The 15751-nt window shown below is 44.7% G+C and overlaps 1 protein-coding gene across 1 annotated transcript in view; it reads left to right on the plus strand.

Annotated features, from left to right (window-relative positions):
* The first annotated feature begins 2674 nt into the window (after positions 1 to 2674).
* The window catches only part of LOC121003691 (L-xylulose reductase-like), a 116988-nt gene continuing 103911 nt past the window's right edge, over positions 2675 to 15751 (plus strand). The window contains exons 1-2 of the mRNA XM_040435560.1: positions 2675 to 2774; positions 2999 to 3096. Coding sequence (XP_040291494.1) covers positions 2723 to 2774; positions 2999 to 3096 — 150 coding nt within the window. The 5' untranslated portion in view covers positions 2675 to 2722. The remainder of the gene's footprint in view (positions 2775 to 2998; positions 3097 to 15751) is intronic.

Genomic DNA, 15751 nt, shown 5'->3' on the forward strand with positions numbered 1-15751 from the left:
TAGAGGGGGCAGTCCACCCCGTCACTGTGATTACGGACCACAAAAACCTTCTGTACCTCGAATCAGCTAAGCGTCTCACCCCTAGACAAGCTAGGTGGTCGCTATTTTTTACCAGGTTTAACTTTGTTATTACCTATCGTCCTGGGGCAAAAAATACCAAGGCAGATGCATTATCGCGTTGTTTCCCTGGAGGGGGTAATGTGAGTGATCCGGTACCCATTCTACAAAGAGGAGTGGTTGTCTCTGCGGTACACTCTGTCCTGGAGGGGAAGGTGTTAGAGGCCCAGGGGGACGCCCCGGTCTCTTGCCCCTCAGAGAAATTGTTTGTACCGTTGAACCTGCGTCTCGAATTATTAAAGGAACATCATAATTCGGCACTTGCTGGGCACCCGGGTAGTAAAGCAACCTTGGAGCTATTGTCTCGTCGTTTTTGGTGGCCAAGGTTGCGTCAGGATGTAATGGATTTTGTGTCTTCTTGTTCTACTTGTGCGCGCGCGAAAGTCTCTCATACACGTCCTGCAGGGTCTTTATTGCCACTTGTCATTCCCAATAGGCCATGGACACATCTGTCAATGGATTTTATCACTGACTTACCTTTGTCTGCGAGTAAAACAGTTATCTTGGTAGTAGTGGACAGGTTTAGCAAAATGGTACACTTCATTGCGTTACCCGCACTACCTAATGCTAAGACTCTTGCTCAGGTAATCATCAGTGAAATCGTGAAGCTTCACGGAGTCCCTTCCGATGTTGTTTCAGATCGGGGAACCCAGTTTATTTCTAAATTTTGGAAAGCTTTTTGTTCCCGTTTGGGGGTACACTTGTCCTTTTCCTCAGCTTTCCATCCTAAGTCGAATGGACAGACTGAGCGTACCAACCAAAACCTTGAGACATATCTAAGATGTTTTGTGTCTGAAAACCAAGAGGTGTGGTCATCATATTTACCGTTAGCCGAGTTTGCCATAAATAATCGCCGTCAGGAATCTACTGGCAAGTCACCATTTCTTGGTGCATATGGTTTTCATCCCCAATTCTGTAATTTCAAAGAGGGGGGGTCTTCTGGGGTTCCCGAAGAGGAACGGTTTTTGTCGTCTCTTTCATCTGTATGGCAGAAAGTGCAAGCTAATTTGAAAAATATGGGAGGTAAATATAAATGCATGGCTGATAAAAAACGGTCGCCAGGTCCGGACCTAGGAGTGAATGACTATGTGTGGTTATCTACTAGGAATATTAAATTAAAGGTTCCCTCTTGGAAACTGGGTCCTAGGTTTATTGGTCCTTACAAAATAGTAGCCATCATTAACCCCGTGGCTTTTCGCCTGGAGCTACCTCAGACTTTTAAAATTCATAACGTCTTCCATAAATCGTTACTCAAAAAGTATGTTCCACCTCTAGAACCATCACCGCTGCCACCCCCTCCTGTTATTGTGGATGGTAATGTAGAGTTTCAAATATCCAAAATTGTTGATTCTCGTCGGGTCCGCCGTTCTCTTCAATATCTGGTGCATTGAAGGGGTTATGGTCCCGAGGAAAGAATGTGGTTTCCAGCGTTTGAGGTAAACGCCGACAGGTTAGTTCGGGTTTTTCATGCCTCTTATCCTGAGAGACCTAGTCCTGAGTGTCCCTCGTGGAAGGGGGGGGTACTGTCACGAGGGTGTCAAGAGCCACGTCTGACTCTGTTATACCCGGGGTCAGGAAGTCGCAGCGGGTGGCTGCGCGTTCGATGTACAAAGACAGTGCTGTTTCGTAATGGTAGCTTTCTGGGTTTGCCTTGCAATCCTTTTTGGCTCACTCAGGGATCCGTAGCTTCTCCTCCTCAGCTGTTTCTTGTCCAGCAATCCCAACCTCCTTATATTCCCATCTCCCACTTCTCTGGTTGCCAGATATAGAGCTTCCTGCCTGGACTTCTATACTAACCCACTGGAGCTGTGTAGCCGTGTTCCCTGGTTGTTGTTCCAAAACGTTACCCTCCGGATCCCTGTTGGGCCTTGGTGGTCTGCTGTTGTCGCCCACCTGGGATTATATGTTTGTCTGTATTGTCTGTCCTCTCCTTGGTGTTTCCCTCTTAGTGTCAGTGGTGCGGACTAGTGATCCCACCGCCCCGTTCACTACACAGGGCTCCTCTTAGGGAAAGCCAGGGTTTAGGCACGTGATCGGCGTACGGGTGAGGAACCCGTCTAGGGACGTCAGGGCAGTCAGGTGCCAGCCGCAAGGTGAGTCAGGGGTCACCACCTTTCCCTCTCCTTTGGACAGGGCCTTCCCATTTCCCTCCCTTTGCGTGACGCCAGTCATTACACACGGACCCGAAAGCCCATGGAAGCTCTTCATAGTGCTTCCATGGGCTTTCGATCTGTACCTCTGGTCCGCAAAAGATAGGTAAAATCTTATCTTTGGTCGTAGCTTGCGGACCCATTTAATTCAATGGGTCTGCATTCGCACCATGGAGTGCACATGGTCAGTGCCTGTATACTGCATACCGGCCGTTTACTGAGCCAGAACCAGTCATGTGCATAAATCCTAAGAGTAAGGTAAGAGTTAAGTAATGGTGTCTGGTATTTATTGTAAATATGTGAAACAATGTGATGTGATGATACCTGCACTAGCTTGTTGTTTACCCCGGAGGGAAGGTAAGCTCCTGATGACTTGAAGTATATATAACCCTTTTGCCAGCCAAACTATATAGAAGATACTGCATCCTCTTGATGCTCTTGTGATTTCAGGCGCAATGGAGATGAGCTTTAAAGGACATCGAGCTGTAGTGACTGGCGCTGGGAAGGGTACGTACGCCAGCTGAACACATTGACATAATTAGCACCAAGTAACCTTCAGTTCAGTTTTGCTCACTATTTAACCATAAGGACCAAAGATCATCCCTAAACCAAGTTTTACCAACAAATATTATAGAAGAATAGTTGGGAAACTCTGACTAGTCATTAAACTTTTAGCTAAAACGGTATCATGTCCGGACAGTTTGTATAGCTGCAGCTTTTTTTTCTTGCAGGGATAGGCCGGGAGACGGTGAAGGCTCTGTGGGCATTAGGAGCTGACGTGGTCGCGCTGAGCCGTACAGCAGAGGACCTGGACAGCCTGGCACAAGAGGTAATCTTACCCATAGCATGACATTTAGACAATGAGGAGCCTTTTTATATAGAAGAATGTGTAATACTCCGCAGGTATTATATGATTGTTATAAGGTGTATCTCAAAAATTATCTTAGCAATAATTTATGCAGTAAATAAGTGTAGAAATATAAATAGATTCATCCGATTGCCCTCCTTCCTCTCCCCCTTCTAATACAGTTTATGCATATTATTGGATTGCTCCAAATCCTCCAAAAGCACAAGAATTAGTAGAGAAGGTTCATACCTTAGTGCAACTAGAGAGATTTGTATATCAGAAAAGAGGCAATATTAAGAAGTTTGAGAAGATATGGACCACATAGTTGCAACATTACAATGTCACATTATAGTCTTTTCTCTGTACAATAGACTAGGTGGAAACAGGGAATAGATTATGTATATGATATAGTAGATTGAAGACAAGTACTGTGATAGGTATGTGTAATAGTAAGGATGAAGCTGTAAAGGGAAAGATGTAAGCTAGATATTATCTGATAAGGGATAATGATGATTGAGGACTGACATTTCAGCTTGGGCATTGCTATAGTAGTGTGCATGGGAATGTGTGATGGGTATGAATGTCTGAGATACAGCAGACCTACGAAAGAATTAGAAGATTAATCGCACAGAGTCATGTGACAAGTTACAACATCAAACTTTATTTGGACAATAACAACAGTGATTCCAATATGGACCTTCTCTGGGCTGCAGTCCTGTAGGGAGGAGTTTATGTCTTTGTACTATTTTCTCTTAAAATTGTCAATAAAAATTATCTGATTTTAAAAAAATATAGTTGATGCGCTCCACTATCTGCTGTGCCCTACTTGGGACTTTCTTGGTTGAAAAGGCTGCAGAAGCCTTTACATAGCCTCTAGATCAGGGGTACTCAAGTACTTGTAAAGGTCCACATACCTGAGTCTGCTGTTGTCACATTCCTTTGTGGGAGGGAAACACCACACCGAACATAGGAGGGAAAGGGGTGAGGGAATAAGGCCTGGAAACTAGGGAAAAGAGATAGACACCTTCTAGTAAAACCCTAATCAAAGTCCTCACTAACTACCAGTATGAACAGACCCCAGAGGTAGGTGAGTTCATACATCGGAATACCTAGTGTCCTAACTCACCCTATAGGACCCTGGTACAAATGTCAGGACTGAGACAACCTGTTCCTTCAAAAGGAAGGACGAACAGGAGTCTGCCTCAGGCCTTAATACAAATGACAGGGAAATGCAACACACAAAATAACCCAAACAAAATACAAAAGGGAAAGAAAACACTTAACTTCAAGTGGCTATGGCAGCACCAGGAACTCAGCCGAGATCCACACACCAGCTATCCACAACTCAAACAGAAGCTATAAACCGCATAGCATAGTGGGAGAAACACCAATAAATAGAGAAGGTTAAATGACCCTAATAGCCACACCTGGGGAAAGAAGGCGTGGCAAGCACCAGAAACAACACAGACGTAATTCGATCCAAACGGAAAACATGTCAGATCAAAACACGTGTTGCCAGTCTCACCGACCTCCTGCCACCTGTCGCGGGAACGTCCGTGACAGCTGTAGGATAAAGGTCCGAGCTGCAAAACAAAAAAATATGGGACAACACCATTGGCGTATAGCGCTGCATTTTTTTTTTTTTTTACAATAATCCACAACTCCAAGCCCACCTAATCTCCTTTCTGCCAAGTTTGCCAACCATACAGTAAGAATGTCCTTTCAGTGCCCCCTAACAATAATGATGCCCCTTAAATGCCCCTCAGACAGTATCATATCCCTTTGGTGCTCCACAGAGTATGATACCGCTAAGTGCACTCACACAGCAGGGTGATCCCTTAGTGCCCCTGACACATTGCGATGCCTCCTTAGTTCCTCCCCACAGAGTATGAATACCCTAAGTGACCCCTCACAGTAGTAATGCCCTCTCTGTGCCCCTTCACAGTTGTAATGCCCTCTTTGTGCCCCCTTCATAGTAATAATCCCCATTGTGCCTCCTTCACAGTAATAATGCCCCTTAATAGTAGTAATGCCCATTGTACCCCCTTCAAAGTAATAATGCCTATTATGCCCCCTTAATAGTAATAATGCCCATTGTGCCCCATTAACAGTAGTAATGCCCATTGTGCCCCTTTCACAGTAATAATGCCCTGTGCCCCCTCCATAGTAGTAATGCCCTCAGTGCATTGTGCCCCCTCCATAGTAGAAATGCCCATTGTCCCCTCTCCATAGTAGAAATGCCCATTGTGCCCTCTCCATAGTAGAAATATCCATTGTGTCCCCCTTCACATAAGCAGTGCCCATTGTGCCCCCTCCAGAGTACAAATGCCCATTGTGCCACCTTCACATTAGCAATGCCCATTGTGCCCCCTCCAGAGTAGAAATGCCCATTGTGCCCCCTCCATAGTAGAAATGCCCATTGTGCCATCTCTATTGTAGAAATGCCCATTGTGTCCCCTTCACATAAGCAATGCCAATTGTGCCCCGTCCAGAGTAGAATTACCCATTGTGCCACCTTCACATTAGAAATGCCCATTGTGCCCCATCCAAAGTAGAAATGCCCATTGTGCCCCCTCACATTAGAAATGCCCATTGTACCCCTCCAGAGTAGAAATGCCCATTGTGCCCTCTCCATAGTAGAAATGCCCATTGTGCCCTCTCCATAGTAGAAATGCCCTCTGTGCCCCCTCCAGAGTAGAAATGCCCTCTGTGCCCCCTCCAGAGTAGAAATGCCCATTGTGCTCCCTCCATATTAGAAATGCCAATTTTGCCACCTTCACATTATCAATGCCCTATGTGCCCCCTCCATAGTAGAAATGCCCATTATGTCCCCTTCACATTAGCAATGCCCATTGTACCCCCTCCAGAGTAGAAATGTCCATTGTGCCCTCTTCACATTAGCAATGCCCACTGTGTCCCTTCCAGAGTAGAAATGCCCATTGTGCCCCCTCCAGGGTAGAAATGTCCACTGTGCCCCCTTCATATTTGCAATGCCCATTGTGCCCCCTCCAGAGTAGAAATGTCCATTGTGCCCCTTCCATAGTAGAAATGCCCATTATGCCCCTTTCACATTAGCAATGCCCATTGTACCCCCTCTAGAGTAGAAATTCCCATTGTGCCCCCTTCACTTTAGCAATGCCCATTGTGCCTCCTCCAGAGTAGAAATGCCCATTATGCCTTCTTCACATTAGCAATGCCCATTGTACCCCCTCCAGAGTAGAAATGCCCATTGTGCCCTCTTCACATTAGCAATGCCCATTGTGCCCCTTCCAGAGTAGAAATGCCCATTGTGCCCCCTCCAGGGTAGAAATGTCCACTGTGCCTCCTCCACATTTGCAATGCCCATTGTGCCCCCTCCATAGTAAAAATGCCCATTATGCCCCCTCTGTTAAATAAACAAATAAACAAAAAAAAAAACAGTAACTACTGACCTTGTCCCGTTCCTGAAGCTCATAGTCTTGTCTCCCCTGCAGACACAGAGGGCATTGCTAATGTGAAGGGGGCACAATAGGCATTTCTACTATGGAGAGGGCACAATGGGCATTTCTACTATGGGCAGGGCACAATGGGAATTTCTACTATGAAGGGGGCACAGTGCAGAGAGGGCATTACTACTCTGAAGAGGGCACAGTGCACAGAGGGCATTACTACTATGAAGGCGGCACAGAGGGCATTATTACTGTGAAGGGGTCACAATGGGGATTTCTGCTATGGAGGGGGCATTATTACTGTGAAGGGGGCACAATGGGCACTATTACTGTGAAGGGGGCACAATGGGAATTACTACTATTAACCACCTCCCGACCGCCTAACGCACGGATGCGTCCTGGAGGCGGTCGATTCATTCCTCCTGGACGCATCCGTGCGTCATCTCGCGAGACGCGAGATTTCCTGTGAACGCGCGCACACAGGCGCGCGCGTTCACAGGATCAGAAGGTAAGCGAGTGGATCTCCAGCCTGCCAGCGGCGATCGTTCGCTGGCAGGCTGGAGATGTGATTTTTTTAACCCCTAACAGGTATATTAGACGCTGTTTTGATAACAGCGTCTAATATACCTGCTACCTAGTCCTCTGGTGGTCCCTTTTGCTTGGATCGACCACCAGAGGACACAGGCAGCTCAGTAATAAGTAGCACCAAACACCACTACACTACACCCCCCCCCTGTCACTTATTAACCCCTGATCACCCCATATAGACTCCCTGATCACCCCCCTGTCATTGATCACCCCCTTGTAAGGCTCCATTCAGACGTCCGTATGTTTTTTACGGATCCACTGATACATGGATCGGATCCGCAAAACACATACGAACGTCTGAATGGAGCCTTACAGGGGGGTGATCAATGACGGGGGTGATCACCCCATATAGACTCCCTGATCACCCCCCTGTCATTGATCACCCCCCTGTCATTGATCACCCCCCTGTAAGGCTCCATTCAGACGTCCGTATGTTTTTTACGGATCCACGGATACATGGATCGGATCCGCAAAACACATACGGACATCTGAATGGAGCCTTACAGGGGGGTGATCAATGTCAGGGGGGTGATCACCCCATATAGACTCCCTGATCACCCCCCTGTCATTGATCACCCCCCCCCGTAAGGCTCCATTCAGACGTCCGTATGTGTTTTACGGATCCACGGATACATGGATCGGATCCGCAAAACACATACGGACATCTGAATGGAGCCTTACAGGGGGGTGAACAATGACAGGGGGGTGAACACACCATATAGACTCCCTGATCACCCCCCTGTCATTGATCACCCCCCTGTCATTGATCACCCCCCTGTAAGGCTCCATTCAGACGTCGTATGTTTTTTACAGATCCACGGATACATGGATCGGATCCGCAAAACACATACGGACGTCTGAATGGAGCCTTACAGGGGGGTGATCAATGACAGGGGGGTGATCACCCCAAATAGACTCCCTGATCACCGCCCTGTTATTGATCACCCCCCTGTAAGGCTCCATTCAGACGTCCGTATGTGTTTTACGGATCCACGGATACATGGATCGGATCCGCAAAACACATACGGATATCTGAATGGAGCCTTACAGGGGGGTGATCAATGACAGGGGGGTGATCACCCCATATAGACTCCCTGATCAACCCCCTGTCATTGATCACCCCCCTGTCATTGATCACCCCCCTGTAAGGCTCCATTCAGACGTCCGTATGTTTTTTACAGTTCCACGGATACATGGATCGGATCCGCAAAACACATACGGACGTCTGAATGGAGCCTTACAGGGGGGTGATCAATAACAGGGGGGTGATCACCCCATATAGACTCCCTGATCACCCCCCTGTCATTGATCACCCCCCTGTAAGGCTCCATTCAGACGTCCGTATGTTTTTTACGGATCCACGGATTCATGGATCGGATCCGCAAAACACATACGGACACCTGAATGGTGATAAATGACAGGGGGGTGATCAGGGAGTCTATATGGGGTGATCACCCCCCTGTAAGGCTCCATTCAGACGTCCGTATGTGTTTTTCGGATCCGTGGATCCGCAAAACACGGACACCGCGGATCCGCAAAACACATACGGACGTCTGAATGGAGCCTTACAGGGGGGTGATCAATGACATGGGGGTGATAACCCCATATACACTCCCTGACCACCCCCCTGTCATTGATCACCCCCCTGTCATTGATCACCCCCCTGTAAGGCTCCATTCAGACATTGTTTTGGCCCAAGTTAGCGGAAATTTTATATTTTTTTTTCTTACAAAGTCTCATATTCCACTAACTTGTGTCAAAAAATAAAATCTCACATGAACTCACCATACCCCTCACGGAATCCAAATGCGTAAATTTTTTTAGACATTTATATTCCAGACTTCTTCTCACACTTTAGGGCCCCTAAAATGCAGGGCAGTATAAATACCCAACATGTGACCCCATTTCGGAAAGTAGACACCCCAAGGTATTCGCTGAGGGGCATATTGAGTCCATGAAAGATTGAAATTTTTGTCCCAAGTTAGCGGAAAGGGAGACTTTGTGAGAAAAAACTAAAAAAAAAAATTTACGCTAACTTGTGGCAAAAAAAAAAAAATTCTATGAACTCGCCATGCCCCTCATTGAATACCTTGGGGTGTCTTCTTTCCAAAATGGGGTCACATGTGGGGTATTTATACTGCCCTGGCATTTTAGGGGCCCTAAAGCGTGAGAAGTCTGGGATCCAAATGTTTAAAAATGCCCTCCTAAAAGGAATGTGGGCCCCTTTGCGCATCTAGGCTGAAAAAAAGTGTCACACATCTGGTATCGCCGTACTCAGGAGAAGTTGGGGAATGTGTTTTGGGGTGTCATTTTACATATACCCATGCTGGGTGAGAGATATTTATCTCACCCAGCATGGGTATATGTAAAATGACACCCCAAAACACATTGCCCAACTTCTCCTGAGTACAGCAATACCACATGTGTGACACTTTTTTGCAGCCTAGGTGGGCAAAGGGGCCCACATTCCAAAGAGCACCTTTAGGATTTCACAGTTCATTTTTTGCACATTTTGATTTCAAACTACTTACCACACATTAGGGCCCCTAGAATGCCAGGGCAGTATAACTACCCCACAAGTGACCACATTTTGGAAAGAAGACACCCCAAGGTATTCCGTGAGGGGCATGGCGAGTTCCTAGAATTTTTTATTTTTTGTCACAAGTTAGCGGAAAATGATGATTATTATTATTTTTTTCTTACAAAGTCTCATATTCCACTAACTTGTGACAAAAAATAAAAACTTCCATGAACTCACTATGCCCATATCGAAATACCTTGGGGTGTCTTCTTTCCAAAATGGGGTCACTTGTGGGGTAGTTATACTTCCCTGGCATTTTAGGGGCCCAAATGCGTGCGAAGTAGTTTGAAATCAAAATCTGTAAAAAATGCTCTTTGGAATGTGGGCCCCTTTGCCCACCTAGGCTGCAAAAAAGTGTCACACATCTGGTATTGCCGTACTCAGGAGAAGTTGAGCAATGTGTTTTGAGGTGTCATTTTACATATACCCATGCTGGGTGAGAGAAATATCTTGGCAAAAGACAACTTTTCCAATTTTTTTATACAAAGTTGGCATTTGACCAAGATATTTATCTCACCCAGCATGGGTATATGTAAAATGACACCCCAAAACACATTGCCCAACTTCTCCTGAGTACGGCAATACCACATGTGTGACACTTTTTTTCAGCCTAGGTGGTCAAAGGGGCCCACATTCCAAAGAGCACCTTTCGGATTTCACCGGCCATTTTTTACAGATTTTGATTTCAAACTACTTCGCACTCATTTGGGCCCCTAAAATGCCAGGGAAGTATAACTACCCCACAAGTGACCCCATTTTGGAAAGAAGACACCCCAAGGTATTTCGTGATGGGCATAGTGAGTTCATGGAAGTTTTTATTTTTTGTCACAAGTTAGTGGAATATGAGACTTTGTAAGAAAAAAATAATAATAATCATCATTTTCCGCTAACTTGTGACAAAAAATAAAAAATTCTAGGAACTCGCCATGCCCCTCACGGAATACCTTGGGGTGTCTTCTTTCCAAAATGGGGTCACTTGTGGGGTAGTTATACTGCCCTGGCATTCTAGGGGCCCTAATGTGTGGTAAGTAGTTTGAAATCAAAATGTGTAAAAAATGACCTGTGAAATCCTAAAGGTGCTCTTTGGAATGTGGGCCCCTTTGCCCACCTAGGCTGCAAAAAAGTGTCACACATGTGGTATTGCCGTACTCAGGAGAAGGTGGGCAATGTGTTTTGGGGTGTCATTTTACATATACCCATGCTGGGTGAGATAAATATCTTGGTCAAATGCCAACTTTGTATAAAAAAATGGGAAAAATTGTCTTTTGCCAAGATATTTCTCTCACCCAGCATGGGTATATGTAAAATGACACCCCAAAACACATTGCCCAACTTCTCCTGAGTACGGAAATACCAGATGTGTGACACTTTTTTGCAGCCTAGGTGGGCAAAGGGGCCCACATTCCAAAGAGCACCTTTCGGATTTCACCGGCCATTTTTTACAGATTTTGATTTCAAACTACTTCACACACATTTGGGCCCCTAAAATGCCAGGGCAGTATAACTACCCCACAAGTGACCACATTTTGGAAAGAAGACACCCCAAGGTATTTCATGATGGGCATAGTGAGTTCATGGAAGTTTTTATTTTTTGTCACAAGTTAGTGGAATATGAGACTTTGTAAGAAAAAAATAAAAAAAAATCATCATTTTCCGCTAACTTGTGACAAAAAATAAAAAGTTCTATGAACTCACTATGCCCATCAGCGAATACCTTAGGGTGTCTACTTTCCGAAATGGGGTCATTTGTGGGGTGTTTGTACTGTCTGGCCATTGTAGAACCTTTAGGAAACATGACAGGTGCTCAGAAAGTCAGAGCTGCTTCAAAAAGCGGAAATTCACATTTTTGTACCATAGTTTGTAAACGCTATAACTTTTACCCAAACCATTTTTTTTATTACCCAAACATTTTTTTTTATCAAAGACATGTAGAACAATAAATTTAGAGAAAAATGTATATATGGATGTCGTTTTTTTTTGCAAAACTTTACAACTGAAGTGAAAAATGTCATTTTTTTGCAAAAAAAATCGTTAAATTTCGATTAATAACAAAAAAAGTAAAAATGTCAGCAGCAATGAAATACCACCAAATGAAAGCTCTATTAGTGAGAAGAAAAGGAGGTAAAATTCATTTGGGTGGTAAGTTGCATGACCGAGCAATAAATGGTGAAAGTAGTGTACTGCAGAAGTGTAAAAAGTGGCCTGGTCATTAAGGGTGTTTAAGCTAGGGGAGCTGAGGTGGTTAAGGGGGCACAATGGGCATTACTACTATTAAGAGGACACAATGGGCATCATTACTGTTAAGGGGGTACAATGGGCTTTACTACTATTAAGGGGCATTATTAATGTGAAGGAGGCACAATGGGGATTATTACTATGAATGGGGCACAAATGGGGATTATTACTATGAAGGGGGCACAATGGGGATTATTACTGTGAAGGGGGCACAAAAAGGGCATTACAACTGTGAAGGGGCACAGTGAGGGCATAACTACTGTGAAGGGGCACAGATAGGGCATAACTACTGTGAAGGGGCACAATGAGGGCATAACTACTGTGAAGGGATCACAATGAAGGGATAAGTATTTTAAGGGGGCACAATGTGGGCATAACTACTGTTAGGCGGCACACATCTGTACAAAACTACAGTGAAGGTTGTACAATGAGGACAATACTACCGTGAGGGGGTACGATGGTGCCAGAGAAAAGACCCGCCCCGGATGCCAAACAACCTAGGCACGCCACTGCTCCACAGTTCACCTGCCATGCAAAACAACCTCATAGCAAGGAACAAGACCAAAAACCTGAAACGAAAACACCCTCAAAACCTAAGGGATGCTAACTTGCAGCAATAGACTGCAGAGAACAACCAGCCCAACCACCCAACTATATGTCTTCCCCGCTTACCAAATAAAGACAGAGTCAACTGGTTGTCAATATATTGTGATAGATTAGCTGTTAAAGAACCTATCCCCGATATAATGGGGCATCCTGGAGGGTTTACTATATTCTTATGTATCTTCGGCAGGCAATAAAAGATCGCCAGTCTGCCCGGTGTTCCCATAATATATTTATGTTCTTGTTCAGTCAAAATACTCTGCTGGAGGCCTTTATCACAATATTTTGCTAAGACCAACTTAAACTCGATTGTAGGGTCTTTTTTTTAATTAATTTATATGTAGATTGGTCAGACAGCTGTGTGGTTTCCCCAAATGACAATGGCGCCCCCCTTATCGGCCGGACGAATCACAATATTCTGTTCTTCCTGTAATTCTCTTATGGCCTTGATCTCAGCGCTAGTTAGATTGTTTCTATTAAATCTTTTTGGCTTGATCTTATTCAGACCAATTTCAATGTTTTTTTTGAAAGGCAGAAATTTCTGGACTAATTTCAGCCCTCGGAAATTTTTTAGATTTGTTCCTCAAGTGAGTGTGTATAAAGGAATCTTCTTTCTCCGTGTTTATAGTGACCGGATTTTTCAAAAAATATTTTTTTAAACACAACTTTCGAATACATTTTTGAAAAACCAGCCGAGCATTAGGGAAGGTAAGCCCACGAGTGAGGGTTATTGGTTTTGACTTTGACTTACACCCTGTGAAATAATACCAGCACTGATCTTGCCATTGCGATTGTTTTATACGACTTTTTTATGTGGATTTTTTAGAGCGAAAACCTACACGAAAGTTAATGCGAAATTTTGTGAACATTCTTATGAGAACCAATTATAGAGCATTTGGGAAGCACATGGACTGCATTGATAAGTAGTGGTATATACCTGTGTGCCGTCGGTTCGCTGCTGAGACATAATAGATATCTGCAATTGGGTGTATTTCTATTTCAACCATTGTGATATGCATCAACCAGACACAGACATAACACGTCTGTTAAGATAGTAGCCATAATGTATGTGCAATAATAGCCGCCTGCATACCAGCAGAGTAGGCTATATTAAAGAAACACCCAGGGCATTTGCAATCTTTTGTGGACACCTGTTTACGTCAGTATCCACAATAAGAAAACCCGAGTAACATTGGGAGCAACTGAATCTATTGTTTAATCCATTTTTTATGTTTAGATTTTATCATATGTGCATTTTTATTGTATTTTAACTATACACAGTTATAATAAATTGTTTAGATTCCGTGTGGCTCCGTATGTATGAGTGTGGCAATCTTCTATTGACAGTTACTTAATTTGAAGGGTGAATTGTCACGACTATGGTCATGGTCGTGACTCTTAGAGCCGCATGCAGTTGCCAGCGGCCAGGTTTGGTTGTTTACCGGAGGTGAGGGCTGTTAGTTTGTAGCCTCACGTGTGGTTGCCGCTGGCAACATGATGTTGTTGGCAGTGTAGCAGCCTGAGCTTGTTGTTAGGCAGCTCGCTGTCAATGCATGCGGTTGCCTCTGGCAACGTGTGCTTGTATGTGTGCACTTTCTCCGTTTGGTGTGCACGGGATTAAGTTGTGTGTGTTAGGAGTGGTGGGTGTGACCTCAGGCCTTCTTATATGTTGGTGTGGTGGAGCCTGAAGGTCAGTTTGAGTTTGCTTGTTGTCAGTCTGTGCTGGAGCTCTGCTCCCTGGCTGAATGTGTCATGCTGTGTGAGCCACCCTTAGTTGTCATTGTTCTTATTTGTGTCTGTTTCCTGTACCCTTCCTCTTTGGTTTTGTTGTACGTCTAGTGTGGTGTGCCATGTCTGGTATTTGTGGTGTTGTTACCAGCATGGCTGCTTGACGTGTCACTTTTGGTGTGTGTATGTTGCACTGGAAGGGTTTCAGCAATATGTAAGACTGTGTGCTTCCCAGCCTGGAACCTCCATGCTTCTTGTAGTCGCAGGGAGGTACGGGTTGTCGTTAGTGCCGTCCTTCCATCTCGGCTGCGGCAGGTAAGAGTTTATAGCATTTGTGGTGTTGCTGTGCTATTTACCTGCCGTACTGTTTATAGTCTTGCACCCTGCCAGCTACTGGGCCTCTGGAGACGCCTGTCATCCGTGTCCTGGATGAACAGGTGTTCTCTGCCCTGTCACCAGCTGTAGGGAAATGCAGGGATACTTAGACTTCTAGGCACGTGGGTATGAGTCCCCTTACCTTTGAAGGGCGCTCATACAGCTAGGAGACTAGGGCCTGTTGAGGGAAGTTTAGGAGGTGACCAGCTCCCTTTTTCCTGCATTGCAGCCCGGTAGCAAAGGACATTGCGCGATGGGGGGGATTCCCCCACTCCCTGTCGTGACATAATTTCATCAGATTGTGCACCTTCCGTGAGTGTGTGACCAGTGAGCTATTTCCAAAACAAATTTCTAAGTCTGTACTTCTTTTTCACCAAAGTGGAAATTTAGCTCCTTCCCCCACAACCATGGACATATGGAATCACATGGAAAACAAGAGACAAAAAGCTGAATCTTATATATTTGATGTTATTGATGATGACACTATGAAACCAGATGGTGAGATATCTGTCTCCGACACATTCAGGGAACTAGAACATTTAATGCAGAAACAGCTGAGACAGTTCTGGGAGATATGCTCCTTGAAACAGTATCTAGCATTTAATAAGATCCCAAAAGGCCTTCAGCTAACCAAACTACCAGCTCAGGATTTAATGGGAGAAGCATTCAATAAAGAGTGGGAGGAATTTTTGCTCACGCAATCACATGTATTAGTTGAATTAATTATTAAACGTAGATTGGAGATCTTGGGTAACTTGTCTGAACAGATTACAAAACTGAAAAATAAATTAGACCAGTTTCTAAAAGATCAGATCTATGAAATTTGGCAGGAAAGACTCTGCAAAAGTTTAGACAAAACTGAACAGGAAATAATTACAAAAAAAATGAAAAAGCATAAATACACACCAAAAGCAAAAACAAGCGAGATACGACCAACAAATGAATCGTCAAAGCCAGCTACCAATGGACAGACATCAAAAGAACATGATGACCATAGTAGATATGGCGTACCAACACTAAACAGACTTTAGTGCAGCATTCTTTTTTAGACCAAACCCCGCCTCATTACCCACCAAGAATTCGACACAGACAATCACAA

Source organism: Bufo bufo, chromosome 6 (assembly GCF_905171765.1).
Source record: "Bufo bufo chromosome 6, aBufBuf1.1, whole genome shotgun sequence".
Taxonomy (NCBI): Eukaryota; Metazoa; Chordata; class Amphibia; order Anura; family Bufonidae; genus Bufo; species Bufo bufo.